Source organism: Sarcophilus harrisii, chromosome 4 (assembly GCF_902635505.1).
Source record: "Sarcophilus harrisii chromosome 4, mSarHar1.11, whole genome shotgun sequence".
NCBI classification, from domain to species: Eukaryota; Metazoa; Chordata; class Mammalia; order Dasyuromorphia; family Dasyuridae; genus Sarcophilus; species Sarcophilus harrisii.
The window spans coordinates 277,380,100-277,399,580 of NC_045429.1; the positions used below are offsets into that span (position 1 = coordinate 277,380,100).

A 19,481-nucleotide genomic window follows, 5' to 3' on the forward strand; every position below is an offset into this window, starting at 1 on the left:
GAAATGGATCCAATTAGTCTGAAAAGCAATTTAGAATCATACTAAAAAAAAAAAAATCACTGTTGTTTTATATGCTTTGATTTAGTGATACCACACTAGATGTACTTCAAAGAAATCAGTCAAAGATATGTGTACACAAACATTTAATTAGCAGTATTTTGGGGGACAAAAGAGGAGCGCCTGTCAACTGGGGAATGGATAAACAAATTATAACATTTGAAAATAATAGATTATCATTGTACTATTTAAAAAATGTAAGAGAAAATCTTCAGAAAAACTGAGGACTCAAACTGATACAGAGTAAAGTAAGCAGAGAAGAGTCATATATATATATATATATATATACACATATATCCATGCATACATATGAGTTATACATATACACACACACACACACACACACACACACACACACTATTCCTAATCTCCTAGGATTTCCACAATTATGTGGAGAGGAAATAAGCTCTTCGTGCTTGCTTGCTTTCCAAGGGGAGACTTAGGACTTAATTAATAGAAATTAGAGGGAAAAATAATATATAATGAAGACCTGCTGGATGTGGCTTTAAAGAATCTAAGCTCATCTCCACAAGTGGAGGATATTTGACATACTCAAATCAAAAGAATCACAAACAGCAGAAAAAATTCTTAACTACTACTATTTTCCAAAAATACAATGGGGCTCTCCCTCAGTAGTTACTGACTCCCTATTTTACTTACAAGTAATTCAAAAAAATGCTAGATGAATACCTCTCAGAAACACAATAGAAAAGATTCTATTAGAAAGGAGGTTGAACTAATCACCTCTGAGGTCATTCTAACCTGAAAGGTCTTAAAATTCTTTAAAGTATAATAGTTTTATAAGTGGGGAATTAAAGGCTCCATGATAAAGGCCAGAATGTAACCAAGATGCCAAAGTTCCTTGATTTTCAAAAAGTCTTTTTTAGTAAAGCTTTATCCCCTCTTCCTAGAGAAGATTTAATTAAAGACATAAGCATATCCAATAATTTTAACTAAATCAAACATAAAATGCTATCATATCTGATCGCATGTATCTTATTTGATTTTCTTCTACAGCAATGAAAATGCAAGGCAGATAAGACTAGTGTAAAAAATGAATAAATAATGATAAAGTTTCCTAGAGAAATCTTCCTTCCTGTCTTCCAGAAATTCTATTGTAAACCACTAGGGTCTTTATACCTCCCCACCCTCTCTGGTATTCTAACTCTTCCAAAAGGTACAATATTTTAGTCATGTGGCCACCAATTCCAAAGTCAAAATCAATTAGTAAAATTTTTATAAAAATTTTTTTGAATTAGTAAAACAAGCTATCCATCTATTTTTTACTTCAATCAATTTTTCTGAACTCAAACTTCTCTCCTAGTTTGACAGTTAATCTTGAGTGTGTACCAATATTAAAACATTATATTTAAGTGCTATAGGAAGAAAAAGTACAAAAATCTGAGGGAATTTGTCTTTCAAGAATTTACAGTCTAAGTAATAAATCAAAAGGTTAAAAAAATGCACTTAAAAAAACAACAAACAAGTATTAACTGCAGAAAAACTGCAGAACTGAAATTTGGCTCTTTCTAATTTGAAATCTGTGGTAATTTAAGTTGGATATAATTTACCTTCATATTATCTCTGAAGAAAGATGCTGGTAAGCCAATTCACAATGTCAACAAGACTGTAGGAGGGTAATTGCAGAATCTCAAAACTGGGTCTTGCTAAGAAAAAATTGTTTCTATAGGATGTAAAAGTAAACACAAGCATAGCTTATGTATCAACTGAATATTAAGAAACTTATTTGTAATAAAAATCTTTATGTGATGTTTGATCTTTTCTCCACTCAGGTATATTTTGAAACATAGTTTATTCCTAAGATTTCAAGACAGTTCATCTGCAATCAACCAAGGTTTCTAATCATCATGTAAACATAATTTATTTTTTACTTAGGCAAATTAAAACATCTTTGATATTCCACTTCATACCCAGCATATTGGCAAAGATGCTAAAGAAAAGAAAGAATCCAGAGGCAGCTATGCTGAAGTAGATGGAACCTGGAATCAGGAAGACCCAGCCTCAAATGCTTAAAGCAGAGCTGATGCGGGGATAGTTGTTGATCAGTAAACTTTTTCATTTCAAAAGAGAGTTTATTGAAGGGAAAGGACAGATAATGGGAAATGAATGATGGAGAAAAATTCATCAATCGAAAATAACTTCAAAAAGAAAGCTCAAGGGAAGGACCAATAGGCTTTCTGGGAGAACTGTTGGATATATCAGGCAAATTACCACTGGAAGTTAATTTGATATTTTTCTGATCCTCCTTTGCATATAAGAAATCAATTTACACCAAGTCCAAAGGCTTGTTTGCTGCATATTCTTGCTAAGCATTTCAAGCTGTTTTCAACAGAATATAATGGACATAATCTTAACCTTGTATATATTTGCTGTCTCTTGAGCTGATAAAATCTATTCTACACCATTTCCAGTCAGTAAACTAGAATTCAAGTGCTAAATTTTTAGTACTTTAGAAAGATAAATTTGAAAGGTGATTGGAGGATATACTGGAGTGGGAAGAGAAATAAGGGAAGACTAAACTGTAAACTACTGGAAGAGTCCATATATGAGTAGTTGTAGTGTCAAGAGGAGAGAAAGAGCGCACATACATGAGATGTTTAGAAGGTAGAAATTAAAAGACTTGACAATTGATTGGATATCTGTGATGATGGTGAGAAGACAGAGGATCAAAGATGATAGGTTACAGGTCTGGATTACCAGGACGACAGTGATACCCTTTCTCTTAGACCACAAGGAAAATCACTGTGGAATGCTCTGTTAGCTCAAGGACAGATAGGCTTAGACAGCACTAATTTAAGTCTTATTCTCTGGTTGAATCCCCAGACTGTGAGGACATGATTTTTTGTGTTTCTGGCTTTATTCTTTGAGTATCACATTTTCTTAATTCCCAACTCTAAACCCAAGGGGGGACTCACCAAAGTTTCAGTCACAAAAAATCCCAACAGGTTAGGGCAACAATATCTCTTTGCAAATTTCTCTTTGTAAACTGAACCATTTTGTATTATCTAGCAGCAGTTGGACAAAGATCATAAGATCATCATCTCTGTACTTTGAACTAGACTCTATGCAATCTCCAAATTTAGGGACAGGTTACTTCAAAGCCAAGGTAGGTGTTTGTTTTTTTAAGACCATTGATGGGCTAATAAATTTTACTGTCAGTGAGTCCTCTGCAGACAAATGCCAATAAGCTTCTAATTTCACTGTTCTCTTGATATGAAATTGATTCCAAGTCATTTAGGCTTCTAGAACACAAAGGACCTGCTTGGATTAGCAAAAGTCCAATTCCAATGATGTCCCAATAATGTGCAAAGCAGGGGATAAGGGTGGGCAAAGAATCCAATGTCCTTTTATGAGTGAGAGGCTTTGACACCACAATAGTCTTCTGCAACTCTCCAATAATAGTTATACAACTCCAGAAACATCTTCAGATCCTGAAATCTTTGGAAATATGCAGTGATAAGTGGGGAATGATGCTTCTCAGGGTCTGTGTTATTCCCCAAGACCCACAGTTTTGAACACTAAAGATAGAACCTATAATTTAACAGCTTCTGACTGCAGTTTCTAGATGATTTAATACTTATAATAAGACTTCTTCGTGTTCTTCCAATGTCTTCTGAAAACAGATTAAATCATCACCTTTATGTGAATCAAATAGCCTTTTTATTGAAGCTCTGAGAATAGACAGGTGCCTAAGAAATACTTCAAAAATTACTTAAAATTAGTAGGATCCACCACTAGGTAGGTGAAGTATATTTTTTTCTTTATCTTTTCCTTTCATGGAAAGCTGATGGTTAGTGACTGCTAGATAGGTTCCAAACTGAGAACCCCTAACTATCCAGCCAACAGACCAGGTCATAGTATCAATAAGATGATAAACTTTACTTAGTTCTCTTGTTAAATGTCCAAAATTCCACCCAAATTCTAATCCTCTACCTGTCTTCCAAACTAATACTATGAGTAAGGCACACAGATTTCCGAACTCTTTGATAATGCCATCAACAACAGTTCCTTCAAGTGATCCATACAGCAATTTGAGAAAACAATTTTCTAAACCCACATGTGCAAAAATGTTTGTGGCAGCCCTTTTTGTAGTGGCAAAGAATTGGAAACCGAGTGGATGCCAATCAGCTGGAGAATGGCTAAATAAATTATGGTATATGAATGTTATAGAATATTATTGTTCTATAAGAAATGATCAGCAGGATGATTTCAGAGAGGCCTGAAGAAACTTACAGGAATTGATGCTAAGTGAAGTGAGCAGAACCAGGAGATCGCTACACACAAGTGACAAGATTTTATGATGATCAACTGTGATGGACTTAGCTCTTTTTCCAAAAATGAAGTGATTCTGGCCAATTCCAATAGATTTGTGGTTGAAAAAGCCATTCGCATGCACAGAGAGGACCATGGGTACTGAATGTGGATCACAACATAGTATTTTCACTTTTGTTGTTGGTTTGCTTGTTTTTTGTTTTTCACTTTTTTCCCCTTTTTGATCTGATTTTTCTTGTGTGAAAATATGTTTAGAGGAATTACACATGTTTAACCTATACTGGATTCCTTGCTGTCTAGGGGAGGGGGTGGGGGAGATAGGGAGAAAAATATGGAGCACAAAGATTTTGCAAGGGTAAATGTTGAAAACTATCCTTGCATATATTTTCAAAAATAAAAAGCTATTATTATGAAAAAATTTTTTCCTGAAGAAGTCTCAAAAAAAGGTGAGTATTCTGGCTCTGTCCTGGACCTCTTCTCTCAGTGACATCATTACCCTCCCACATATTTTATACTGTCCATAGTTATTTCAAATGGAATTTCTCTATCTTTTTTCTTGTTGGACTTTTTGGCAATATGCAGAAAAGTGGATGACATGTGTGGGTTTATTTTATATGCTGCAACTTTCCAGAGGTTTAATTGTTTTATATATATATATATTGTTAACTCTGAGTTCTCTACAGAACAAAAATAAACCATCATATTATCTGCCCCCCAAAAATGATAATTTTGTTTCCTCTTTGCCTAGGCTTATTCCTTCAATTTCTTTTCCCTGTCTTAGTGATAATAGATATTGTTGCTTCACTTCTGATCGTAATGGAAAAGCTTTTGGCTTACTGTTATTATAGATGTTTGTTCTTGGCTTTATATAGATATTGCCTTTTTCTGTATCCAATGATGAATCATGATTTTTATTGGTTTTGTTATTTCTATAGTCAGTTTTACTTATTTTCCTTATTGAATCAGTCCAGCAGTCTGGTATAAATTCAGACTGGTCATAGTATATGATCTTTGTTATATATTGCTGCAGTCTACTTGCTAATATTTTAAAATTTATATCACATATGAAAGGGTGTTCCAAATCACTATTGATCAGAGAAATGCAAATTATGACAACTCTTGAGATAATACTACCTACCTTTCAGATTGCCTAAAATGACAGGAAAAGATAGTGACAAATGTTGGTGGAGATGCGGGAAAACTGGGACACTGATGCATTGTTGGTGGAATTGTGAACAGATCCAGCCATTCTTGGAGAGCAGTTTGGAACTATGCTCAAAAAGTTATCCAACTGTGTATATCCTTGGATCCAGTAGTTTCTCTCCTGGGCTTATATCCCAAAGAGATCATTAAGGAAGGGAAAGGGACCTGTATGTGCAAGAATGTTTGTGGCAGCCCTGTTTGTAGTGGCTAGAAACTGGAAACTGAGTGGATGCACATCAACTGGAGAATGGCTGAATAAATTGTGTTATATAAATGTTATGGAATATTATTGTTCTGTAAGAAATGACCAACAGGATGATTCCAGAAAGGCCTGGAGAGACTTACACGAACTGATGCTGAGTGAAACGAGCAGGACCAGAAGATCATTATATACTTCAACAACAATACTATATGATGACCAGTTCTGATGGACTTGGCCATCCTCTGCATTGAGATCAACCAACTCATTTCCAATGGAGCAGTAATGAACTGAACCAGCTACGCCCAGTGAAAGAACTCTGGGAGATGACTAAAAACCATTACATTGAATTCCCAATCCCTATATTTTTGTCCACCTGCATTTTTGATTTCCTTCACAAGCTAATTGTACGGTATTTCAGAGTCCAATTCTTTTTGTACAGCCAAATAATGGTTTGGTCATGTATACTTATTGTGTATCTAATTTATATTTTAATATATTTAACATCTACTGGTCATCCTGCCATCTGGGGGAGGGGGTGAGGGGAAGGAGGTGAAAAATTGGAACAAGAGGTTTGGCAATTGTCAATGCTGTAAAGTTACCCATATAACCTGTAAATAAAAGGCTATTAAATAAATTAAAAAATAATAATAATAATAAAATGACCAGCAAGATGAATGCAGAGAGGCTTGGAGAGACTTACACGAACTGATGCTAAGTTAAATGAGCAGAATCAGGAGATCATTATATACTTCAACGACAATACTGTATGAGGATGTATTCTGATGGAAGTGGATTTCTTTGACAGGGAGAAGATCCAATTCAGTTCCAATTGATCAATGATGGACAGAATCAGCTACACCCAAAGAGAAATTTCACTGGGAAATGAATGTGGACTACTTGCATTTTTGTTTTTCTTCCCAGGTTATTTTTACCTTCTGAATCCAATTTTTCTTGTGCAACAAGAGAACTGTATAGATCTGCACATATACATTATATCTAAAATATACTTTAACATGTTTAGCATGTATGAGGACTGTCTTCCATCTAGGGGAGGGAGTGGAGGGAGGGAGGGGAAAAGTTGGAACAGAAGTGAGTGCAGGGGACAATGTTGCAGGAACTGCCCATGCATATGTTCTGTCAACAAAAAGCTATAATTTAAAAAAAAAAAAATCTTACATCAGTATTAGGAAATTGGTCTATGGTTTTCTTTCTCCATTTTGAATTTCCTGTTCTCACTGTCATCTCACCTAAGAAGCAGGTTCAGCATCAATTCCGACTCTCTTATCCAAAAGCAATATAATAATAATTTTTGCCAATGCTATGTAAAAAAAAATTGTTGGTATCTTTTGTTTGTAAGTCACCTTCATTTCTGCATATATCTTTTTCTTACTCAATAAATCATCTCTTGTGAGACAGAGAAAGACAGAGATATATACAGAGAGGCAGGCAGAGACAGAGAGAGGAAAAAAAAGTAGTAATTCTACAAAGCCAACAATAACCAAACCAAAACTACACAACTGTTGTTGTTTTCTTTACAGGAAAGCTTGGGATACTCTTTCCTTGAGAGGGAAAAAAAAAGAGTACTCTGAAAAGTAAAATCCACCACCGATACTTGTTTCCAGAGGTCTCAGCTTACAGAATGTAAGGAAGTCGAACATCTGGACAGAGATTACCGGAGGTCTCTTTGCTAGCACTGAGACAGGATTCTGTTGCTTTAGCCACACTCAGATCCAGGTTGAAGTGCTGACTCATGGTCTCAAGGTGGGGAGGAGCATTAGCATATTAGAATTTATGGCCACAGCAGAGCAGAGCAGCTCATCACAGTTCCAGGGCAGAAAAGAGTGCTTGTGATCACTCACAGGTCAGAGAACAGGCAAGGAGAGTAATAAACACACTTCCTGGCTCATATCACTTTGAAAAAACTGAAAACTTAAAAGTTTTTACAAGGATCTCTAAAAACAGTTGCACAAAACTCTGAAGCTTGAGATACTGTACCCTCCTTGAGATACTGCACCCTCCATCCTGGAAACAGAGCCCTACTTTAATAAACAATTAAAAGATAAGTAATTAATGCTGGGAAAATGAGCAAACAACAGAAAAAGATACTGACCAAAGAAAGTCACTACTGGTTATCAAAGAAGATCAAAACATACTCAGAAGAAGATAACAAAGATCTTACATCCAAAGCCTCTAAGAAAAATAAGAACTAGTCTCAGAGACAGCCATGGAAGAGGTCAAAAGAGATTTTGAAAATCACATAAGAAAGGTAGAAGAAAAATTGGAAGAAATGAGAATGAAGCAAAGAAATATAAGAATACAAAATACAAACAGTTAACAAGGAGGAAGAACACCTTAAAAAGCAAAAAAAAAAAAAAAAAAAAAAAAAAAAAAAAAAAAAAAAAAAAAAAAAAAAAAAAAAAAAAAAAAAAAAAAAAAAAAAAAAAAAAAAAAAAAAAAAAAAAAGGAAAGGAGGTACAAAAGCTCACTGAGGAAAATAATTCCTTAAAAATTAGAATTAAGCAATTGGAAGCTAATGATTTTGTGAGAAATCAAAAAACGATGAAAGAAAAACAAAATAATGATAAAATAGAAAACAATGTGAAATATCTCAATGGATAAATAACTGACCTGGAGAAGAGATCCAATCCAGGAGGGATAATTTAAAAATTATTGGTCTAGCATGTTGGAGGGGATGTGAGAAAACTGGGACACTGATACATTGTTGGTGGAATAGTGAACAAATCCAACCATTCTGGAGAGAATTTGAAACTATGCTCAAAAAATTAAGCCAACTGTGCATACCCTTTGATCCAGCAGTGTTACTATTGGGCTTATATCCCAAAGATACTAAAGTAGGGAAAGAGACCTGTAAGTGCCAAAATGTTCATGGCAGCCCTTTTTGTAGTGGCTAGAAAGTGGAAATTGAATGGATGCCCTTTATTTGGAAAATGGTTGGGTAAATTGTGGTATATGAATGTTATGGAATATTATTGTTTGGTAAGAAATAACCAACAGGATGATTTCAGAAAGGCCTGGAGAGACTTACATGAACTGATGCTGAGTGAAATGAGCAGGACCAGAAGATCATTATATACTTCAACAACAATATTATATCATGATCAATTCTGATAGACGTGACTCTCTTCAACAATGAGATGAACCAAATCAGTTCCATTTGTTCAATAATGAAGAGAACCAGCTACATTCAGCGAAAGAACTCTGGGAAATGAGTGTGAACCACAACACAGCATTTCCACTCCTTTTTTTATTGTCTGCTTACATTTTTTGATTTCTTTCTCAGGTCAATTTTAGCTTATTTCTAAGTCTGATTTTTCTTGTGCAGCAAAATAACTGTATGGATATGTCTACATATCCTGTATTTAGCATATACTTTAACATATTTAATATGTATTGGTCTACCTGCCATCTGGGGGAGATAGCGGGGGGAAGAAGGGGAAAAGTTGTAAGAGAAGGTTTTTGCAAGGGTCAATGGCGAAAAATTACCCATGTATATATCTTGTAAATAAAAAGCTATAATAAAAATTAAAAAAAAAAAAAGAAAAGAAAAGAAAAGGGATTTTCCTTTTTCCTTTAGGGTTTGGGGGAGGGGGGAGAGATAGAGCTATAATATTTTTGCAACCCACTCAAACACACCAATCCATCACTAATATTTCTTAAAATCAAATCATTCTACCGTAAGTTTAGTTTAAGATAAGGTGAACATGTTGCAAACTGACAGAATAAACAAGTATGGTTTGCTTTGGCACCAAACTTTCTTGTTAGTACAAAGGTAGGCCATGGCAGCAACTGAGATTTTTCACTTCAATGATCTGAGGCATTGTCACTTACTCCCTCCAATCTTGTGAGTAGCGATAGCCATGTTCAATATGTATTCTCAAATGTGAATCTAAATCAACCTATCCTTTTCCCAAGTCATCACCCAGAATGTTACCAGCCAGAAGGGATCACTGAGGCCCAGGGAAGACTCATTAGCTGGGGTTCTCATTGTGAATGCAAAATTTATTCTAAAAACATAAAAAGTAGTTGTATTGCTTAGGAGATTAGTAAAATATTTCTAATCCTAAAAGGAAAGAGAAGCATACCTTTTAAATCACTTTAAAAAAAAAAAAGTAAAAATTTATGTGCTCCCCCTCCCATGTTGGTGTTTTTAAATTGACTATGTGGCTTAGAAAAGTAGTGTTTTGGGATTTAAAAAGTCCTGCTACCATGCCAGCCAAGCTCTGTCTGGAGAATTTATCCCTAGTGACCCCAATTCCCTTTCAGAATTAAAAAGGCCCATGACTCAGCTCAACTGCAGCAGAAAGTCACAGGTAATTCTGGTGACAATAGCTAGATTGTAGTACAATATACTTTAGAGTGTTCTTGTTTTACTGTTTGATTTGGAACATTCTTGTCTGATTAGAAGATAAAATAAATAAGCACATTTTTGTTTTTATTTTCCTTATTGAGAAGGCAAATCGTGGAGATTTTATGCAACATAAGAGATCACACCTTAGCCTCACCACATACCTTGTCTAATTGGCAGCTGGAGTGATTTCATAAGAAATAGGTGTTCCTTTAGTATTGTTGATTTAAAGGTTACCCAGTTACAGGGAGGCAGACAATGAGAATTCATCTTAAAATTTCACCTACTCACTGAAGCCTGTAGAGTGTCTTTGCAATTAACAATTCCCATCACCTTTCCCAGTTTCCTGTGTGAGAAGGCTGAGAACTCATCTTACAAATTGCTCTTTTGAAGATCAAAGGGAAGCTGAATGTGTCTGTGTGTGCTCTCGATGAGATTGTAATTTAATGGAATTTTTAGAGAAGGCCTGACTGGCAGTGTGTTTGGATGACAGCCCTAGGGCGAAGGATTCAGGGTTGCTTGGGCCACTCTTCCCTTTGGAGCATTTTCCCTGCCTTTAATTGGCACCTCATTAGAAATTAATGAAAATGACATCCTCTGTTCTTCTTGCTCTAGGCATAGAACACTACAAAAAGGCCTATCACAATTCATAACACATTCAATTTATATAGCAATGGCTCAAGCATTATTTATGAGATATGAATTTCTTGTCAGCAGTTAATAACCTGCATAGAGTGGAAAGGGATTGGAAGAAAAAGATTGTGAATGCATAAAAAAGATTTCCTATGTTGAAAAAATATTTTGAGTTCAAACCAACTTCTTGAGTTTTTCAATAGTAAATTATTGTGTTCTCCTCCAAACCTTCCAGGACAGCTAAGTATCTCTATTAATACCAACATTATCAATAAACTGGTTTTCACAATGACAGCACTCCTTAGAAATAATACCAAGTGTTAAATGTTTGCCCTAAATTGTCCAATATTTTCCCTGAGGTTATCACCGTCTCTTAAGAAAAGTCAAGTAACACTACTAACTTGGAGATTTTTAAGGAAAGTAAAAACCTAGTTAGGTGGCACAATGGATAACTGAGCCAAGAATCAGGAAGATTCATTTCTTCCCGATCTCAAATCCAGCTTAAGACTCTTATTAGTTGGGTTACTCTGGAAAATTTCTTAGCCTTGTTTGCCTCAGTTTCCTTATCTATACAATGAACTAAAGAAGGAAATTGCAAACCACTGCAGTATCTTTGCCAAGAAAATACCAAATAGGATGATGAAGTATCGAATACGACTAAAACAACATAAAAAAAAAAAAAAATAGGACTTTCAACAACAACAAAAATATATTGCTGGTGGTGACCTAAATTCATGTTTTGAACTTTCCCTAGGCGACCTGATTCCTAGAAACTTGGCTTTGAAACCTAACCCACCTCTACTTCTGGTGGAAAAATCAAGCTCCCCAAACAAGTCACAAAGTTGCTATTTCTGAACTTCACAAATAGCCCATTTGAATCTGCGAAGAATATAGACTTTTAAAATATCTTGATGTGAAAGCTCTAGGAATTCAAGACTCCCATAATATGTCAGGGTGAACAGCCACATAAGAATATAATAAGACACAGCCAAAGTAGCCCCTCCTGAAAGTACACACTCTTATCATATAATATGTACTCTACTTTTCAATGAGTGATTTTATGAAACTATCAGGTTACTGCCAGAATGCTTGGTGCTGAAATGTGGATGATTGTTTGCCTGAGACTGATGGATAGTATTAATCACTGCCAGAGGCAAAAGAGCACAGTTGATCCACCTTGCTTAATCCACTATGCCCAATCCTGTGTAATATCAGGATTCAGTTATTCTTAAGATAGAAATACAGGTATATGCAGTAAAGAAAAATCCTGTGTTTCTAATATGGAAGTTCAAGGAACACATTTCTAAATCAATGGACAAAACCAGTTGGAGAGCTGCAACCGGTGAAATGATGATACAATGACAACATAATGTGTACCTCAATGAGCTAATTAGGCTGTTTAAGGAGCCTCCTTTGTGAAAACTAAAGCATAGCTTCAGAGACCAAGTCTTTAGAAAAACTGTCATAAGATCCCTTAGGGATTCAATAGCTAGACACAGAACTATTGCAGAATCCTGATACCAAGAGCAAATAACCAAACCTGAATAAATGACACAACATAAGTGTGAGACACAAAATGACATAGGATTCAAACTAAAAACAGTGTTATACAGTGGAAAGAGGGTTTAACTTGGAGTTTTAAATCCTCATTATGCCATCTATTACTCATCAATAATTTGAGGGATTGGATTATTTGTTCTCTAAGGACATCTATGATTCTATGTGTATTATATACATATGTGTATATTTATGACTAATTGACAAACATCAGAATTTTGGGCATTTCACTAAGTATTTAAAACCCCAAAATAAGAGTAAAACAGTCTCTAAATTGGGTGGAGGAACAGGACTGACATTTGGAGACAGGAGGAAGGGACACCAAATTTAAAATATAAATATAAAGTACGAACTCAAACTATTTTGGGAGGATGGAATGTGCTAGCAGCTGTGGGATCTCATCTGGGCAGCTTCTGCTTTTGAACCATGTTCCAAGCTCCCTACTTTCCCACTTACAGCATTTCAGTTACAAAACTAATAGTTAAAGAGTTTGGTTTTTCTTATTTTATCAAAGTGGGGTGGTAGGGACAGAGATTACAGGGAGAGAAGACAGATCATTTGAAAATAAAATTTAAAGAAATCAAGCCATTCTCCAATTGATAAATGATCAAAGGATATGAATAGACAATTCTCAGACAAAGAAATTGAAACTATTTCTAGCCATATGAAAAGATGCTCCAAGTCATTACTAATCAGAGAAATGCAAATTAAGACAACTCTGAGGTACCACTACACACCTGTCAGATTGGCCAGAATGACAGGGAAAGATAATGAGGAATGTTGCAGGGGATGTGGGAAAACAGGGACACTAATACATTGTTGGTGGAATTGTGAATACATCCAGCCATTCTGGAGAACAATTTGGAACTATGCTCAAAAAGTTATCAAACTGTGCATACCCTTTGATCCAGCAGTGTTACTACTGGGCTTAGATCTCAAAGAGATCTTAAAGGAGGGAAAGGGACCTGTATGTGCAAGAATGTTTGTGGTAGCCCTCTTTGTAGTGGCCAAAAACTGGAAACTGAGTGGATGCCTATCAATTGGAGAATGGCTGAATAAATTGTAGTATATGAATATTATGAAATATTATTGTTCTGTAAAGAAATGACCAACAGAATGATTTCAGAAAGGCCTGGAGAGACTTATACGAACTGATGCTGAGTGAAACGAGCAGGGCCATAGATCATGATATACTTCAACAACAATACTATATGATGATCAATTCTGATGGACGTGGCCCTCTTCAACAATGAGATGAACCAAATCAGTTCCAATAGAGCAGTAATGAATTGAACTAGCTACACCCAGAGAAAAAACTCTGGGAGATGACTATGAACCACTACATAGAATTCCCAATCCCTCTATTATTTTTTGTCCACCTCCATTTTTTATTTCCTTCACAGGCTAATTGTACACTATTTCAAAGTCCAATTCTTTTTGTACAGCAAAATAACTGCATGGACATGTATACACATATTGGATTTAACTTATACTTTAACTTATTTAACATGTATTTGTTAATCTGCCATCTGGGGAAAGGGGTGGGAGGAAGGAGGGGAAGAGTTGGAACAAAAGGTTTTGCAACTGTCAATGCTGAAAAATTATCCACGCATATATATCTTGTAAAAAAAAAATAATTTAATTGTTACTTTAAAAATTTCTAGTAACAAACTCTCTTTTTCCTTACCCTCCCCTCACGCATTGAAAGGGCAAGAAGTATGAGACCCATTATGAAAAATGAAATCATACAAAATTAGTTTCTACATTAGCTATGTTACAAAAGAAAAAAAAATAAAAGAAAATATGCTTCAATCTGTTAAAACAAAAGGAAAAAAGAAAAGAAAATTTAATTTCAAAAAAAATTAAAAACAAAATAGTTAACAAGTCTTTTCCCCTCTCCCCCCACTACACACATACAGAAATAAAGACTAAACCTGTGATTTTACTGATATAGGGAACTTCCTATTTGAGGAAATAAATCCCTTTTTCAAATGCAGATTAGCTCCTCTGCTACATCTAATCTTATAGAACTGACTGGAGGACAAGAAGTGATTTGCCTATGGTCACAAGTCCATTGTTTCAGAGGTGAGATTTAAACCTAGTACACAAACCAAAGCTATCCGCTGACCACACTTCAGGTTCCCTTGACTAGTGCTGCTCTTTATACTTGGTATGTATGATTCCTTGAAGGTAGAGGCTTTGTAATTTTGAATTCTGTTTATGTAGGCTCCAGGCAATACAAAAGCCTATAGTTGACTTACTTTTTATTTTTAATTTTTAAATTTTGTACAAAGCTACAGCTGAAGAGCCTGATTCAGGATGGTATATGAAAGCACAATGGGCAGTACAGTGAGAACTGATGTTCTCTCCCTTTTTAAATTTCTATGGAGAAGTTGGGGTCAACTCCTTTTTTACAGTGCTACTTAGGCAAAGAAGTCAAAGTTTCTCTTGAAGACACAGGATTCGGTCAGAACAGATAACTCTATAAACAGCCCAACATCTCTCAAATACACATTATAAGTAGAAACACCATCTAGTCACTTAGTCCTTTTGGCATTTATTTTAAAGTAATGTAAGTTGGACTGTTAATCAAAATTTAATTTTTTACAAGTTTACAGTGAGAGGTGCTTTCTGCTGAAGGCTATAAAGGCGTCACCTTACCAGATGCTACCACTATGCTCCTTATACAGGGGAGAAGGAAAAGGCTAAAGCTGATTTTCTCACAGAATAGGTCTGAGGCTTTTAATAGCCAGGGCCAGGACAGCCTGATCTGTAGTTCTGGCCTGAACAGCAGAAGTTTTAAAAGCAGGAAATAAAACCAGACTCTGAGAAATATTATGCTGGCCTAAAATACTATAACTAGGAGTTTTTTGTCCTTATGTGACATGATACATGTGGCCAGAAGGAGAGGAGGAATGAATCTAAGTTTTGTACTGCTTAGGCAAAAAGTTTCTCTTGCAGCAATTATAAGAAGTTGGCATTATACACTAGAGTGGGCACACACTCCACCAAAACACGTGAACATTTTAAAAATATTTCTGAGATGTTAGGCAAGCAACTCCAAAGAGTGATTAAAAGGTACTAATGTTTTTAGAAAAAAAGTCTGATTAAAGTAATTTGGGGAAAAAATTGACTTTTTAAACTAAGAAACCTGGCCCTAACACAAGTTCATTTAATTTGCTACTTATGGATAAATGATAGTATTCACTAAACTGTTTTGGTTTGTTTCTAAATTAGAGCACTCAGACTTAATTTCCCCCATACTGGTAGTGGAAGGAAGACCTAGAAGTGTGGGAAACAGGTAAAAGTTGAGAGTAGTTATCAATAGCTAAGTACCACAAATTTAAAGTCACTTGTATTCTATAAATTGAAGAAGGTAAAACTGAATTTTAAAAACAAAGCACAAAATTCCCAAACTCCTCTAAACCAGTCTTGCAGACAAATGAGAAAACCTGCCAGTTCACTAAAATTTAAAATAACTCCTGAACAGATACACCTGCTCATTATCTTCACCTTGGTTTTAATCAATGCAATGGTATAACCTAAAAATAAATTGCTCAGTAACTGCACGAATAGGACTCTAACTGCTAGAAATCATATTTCTCATTTTTATTAAAGGTCTTCAATGACCTCTAGCATGGCCTTTTTTTTTTTTACAGGTCTACTATAGTTTCCATCAGACTTTGGCTTTGTTTGAATAAATTTTTAAAAAAAAGTAAATCTGACAGCCTGAGGCATTATTCAAAGTGCAGTCAATTTGGGAGGTATAGTGATTGTGAGACAAGGATAGTAAGGACAGTAAGGACAGAAAGAACCAGACAGACCTTAAGGACAAACCAATAGGGAATCAACAAAGGAAAAATTTCTATTAGAAAGTTTTCCTGTGAGTTCTGTATCCTATATGTGGAATGATCAGGACTTTGCAGGAAGAGAAAAGAAATCTTTTAGTTTGAGTTCTCATAGGCTGAGAGATCCTACAGTGATACTGTGAACTTACACTTAGAGAGTTGTGGGATTCCTACCTCTTAAGCTGAACATTCTCTAGACAGGATTGTTGGATTGAGGGGAAAGTTTGTTCAGAAGGCTTATACTGCAGAGCAAGGATAATGCCTTAGAGCGCTCTCTCTCTCTCTTTTTTTTTTTTTGGCAACATTTCTCCTCCAGGATCTATGTTTGTTTAGTGTAAAGGGACAAACACTCACCCTCAAGAAAACCTTGGCTCCTACCTCCCACTTAAGGAGAAGGATACTCACCACAACGACACGATCCCAGTTCTTGCTGGACCAGCTCGAGTTTCGTCTGGCACTGGAAGCAGCGGCGCCGACTCTTTTGTTTAGAACGGCCGGCTTCCTCAGGTCGGTCATTGCTGTCCAGTAGCCTTGGCCGCTTCACTGGGGAAGCCTCACTCTCAGACTGTGAATCTGCCCAGAACACAGATGTGGAGATATTGTTAACCCTTGGCCAGTGAAACGGGTGAGAAATTTAAAGTACTACTTGATTTTTATCCTAAACTGTATTCTGAACCCAAAGTTACACAAGACAAAAGATTCTGATTTTATCTTACTTTGGTACTCAACCTCACATGACAAATGGCTTTTTTCAGGGAGGGGAGAAGATGGCTACATAAAGTTTCAAGGTTAAAAACTTTAAACAAAGTTTATTATTAGTCAAGTCTTTATGAAACTTGGAAACCTGAAAGCTACTGGATAATAGTAGGAGGTGAACACAATTCCTTCTTCCCCATCCCAACCTCTTACATAACCTTCAATATTTACTACAGGCTACTCAATTGGTTCTAAAGATCTAATGGAACCACATCTTGCACATCTCTGCACACCAAAAAGCCCCAGCACAGTGTCTTGCTTTTACATTTGTATTACTCCTGGTACCCTAGAAATATTTTAGCATTAATCCTCCTACCCAAAAAGCATGTCTATTGTGTTCACAAAGTTTACAAAGCATTTCACTCACACAACCACTAAGTAAGGTTAATAGTACAAGTATTATTCTTATCACATAGGCAAAGATACAGAAACTTAAGAAGTACCTTGTCACAGCAGTAATTTAAACCTCAGGTATTTCAACTATTAAATTCTATTCATTAGCCTCTTTTTGCTACTTTTTCTGACTTGGGCAATTAGCTGGCACATAGAGTGCTGGGCCTGGAGTCAAGAAGACATATTTCCGAGTTCAAATCTGACCCCACACACTTTGTGACCATGAACAAATCACTTAATCCTCTTTGCCTCCATTTTCTGTAAAATGAGCTGGAGAAGGAAACAGCAAGTCACTCTAGAATTTTTGCCCCCAGAAAACCCAAATGGGGACATTATGAAAAGTGCAACATGACTGAACAACCTTTTTTTTTTGATGGTACATTTTCTTTCTTGGTTAAAAAAATGCTAAATCAGATGTTTCTACTTCCAAATACCTATATGTAAATGATGAGGCATTTAGTATTAATGCCTCATATTCACTGGAAATTTTACATTTATTCTCCTACTGTTGCTCTACTAAACCTGAAATCAGCAAATACTCAGTAACAAAGATGTACTTGTTTCACATTCTAAAGTAAAAGCTTCAAAAAAGTGACGTTGGTATCATAACACTAGTAGTAGTAGCTGGTGTTAAAACTATGGAAGAATATTGACAACATAAGACTATGCAGGTATTTTTTTTAGCCTTAAACAAATTAAAATACAAAAATATTCATTAACCATGCAGGCTCCAAACACCACCCACGTCATTTAAGCAAAGGTAGTATGTATTACTAAATTATACAACCCCTACTGCAAACCCATACTTATTTAACAAGCTAATATTGCCCACTGCAGGTATAAAACTGGGGGGAGGGGGGAGGGGAATGGATTCTGTTTACAAGAACTTTTCCACTGAGAATTTCCCATTTGTCCAACTCAATGTCTCCTTTTAGTGAGTCATCCACCCTAATTATTTTCTTACATGAAGGTAGTTTAACAAGTTTTTCTCTGAATTCTTTTTGAGTAAACTTGTAATTAATTTTATATTTCAAGAACTTTCTCCGAGACTCACCATGCTGACTATATTGTATGAACGAACAATTTTCAGGCCTTGTAGTACCTGGCATTGATATATAAGACATACCATTCTCAGCAATTATAACTATCTTCCCGCTTCCCCCCCCCCCCCTTTCCAATCTCATTTAGTTCCTTCTATAATACATGACATTTCCCCCTCAATACAAACCCACAATCCAGGTTTCTGAAGAAAACAATTGAAAACAAGTTTAGTCTCTGTCCTGACTCGCTAAGGGAGCTGCCCAAGGCCCAAGCAAGGATGCCTAACTGTTGATGTGGTGGGATAGGTAACCTACAAGCCTCTTCCTCCCTCCTCCCTTCCTCTGAGGACAACAATCTAAATGTAAATGATTACAGAGCAACCAGCCAAACAGAATTCTCCGTGTATACCCAACACTGCTCTCCAGGGGGTCTTTTTTCACAGACCAGCAATGGTACTATTTGTATTAATAACCTCATTAAGATATGCTTTCTTAAAATAGACAGATAAATTATAGAGAAAAGAAATAAGGAAAAATGTGTTTTGAGATGAAGATCTAATCTGGAGAACACTACAATCACTTCGCATAGGACATGAAGGTGGGTACAGCAGCAGTGCCTGAATAAGATGGAGAATTGGGGGAAGGAAGAAAAAATAATGGAACCGTTCCAATATAATGCTGTTATTTTGAGGAGGCCAGCATGCATAGCACTTGGAAAGTGGGGGAAGGAAATGGACATGTTCAAATTAGAAGCCTCTTTAGTCATATTAGACAGTAAAAGTAAGGGAAATCCCTGATCATGCATATATTTCAGATTCAAAGTTTGTTTTCAAAAGTAGTGGCTCCATAAACACCCCTCAAATTACCCAATGTGTTATCTAATCACCTTCATGTCCTAAGAGACGTGATGAATGATGAAGGCTAGGAAATCAGTTATATTAAGTATAGTAAAGTAAAAATGTGGCTAGCTAGATCATGTGAGAAATACCCTGAGGGATTTTAGTGTAAGTTTATAATTTTCAACGTATATGCATCTTAACATAATGAAAATGATCATGATTTTTAGAACAAGGGAAAAAAAAAGATGTACTCTGCATTTGTCAGACCATATCTTAGATATGACAATTGGGAAT

At 35.7% G+C, this 19,481-nt stretch overlaps 1 protein-coding gene across 5 annotated transcripts in view; it reads right to left on the reverse strand.

The window, feature by feature from the left end:
* Nucleotides 1–19,481, reverse strand: part of ZFAND3 (zinc finger AN1-type containing 3) — a 304,527-nt gene that overhangs the window by 30,625 nt on the left and 254,421 nt on the right. For 4 of the 5 annotated variants that reach the window (XM_031964925.1, XM_031964924.1, XM_031964929.1 and 1 more), the window contains one exon: nt 16,565–16,732. In XM_031964925.1, coding sequence (XP_031820785.1) covers nt 16,565–16,732 — 168 coding nt within the window. Of the gene's footprint in view, nt 1–16,564; nt 16,733–19,481 lie in introns of those variants that run through there. The other variant, XM_031964928.1, reaches the window with a different exon arrangement.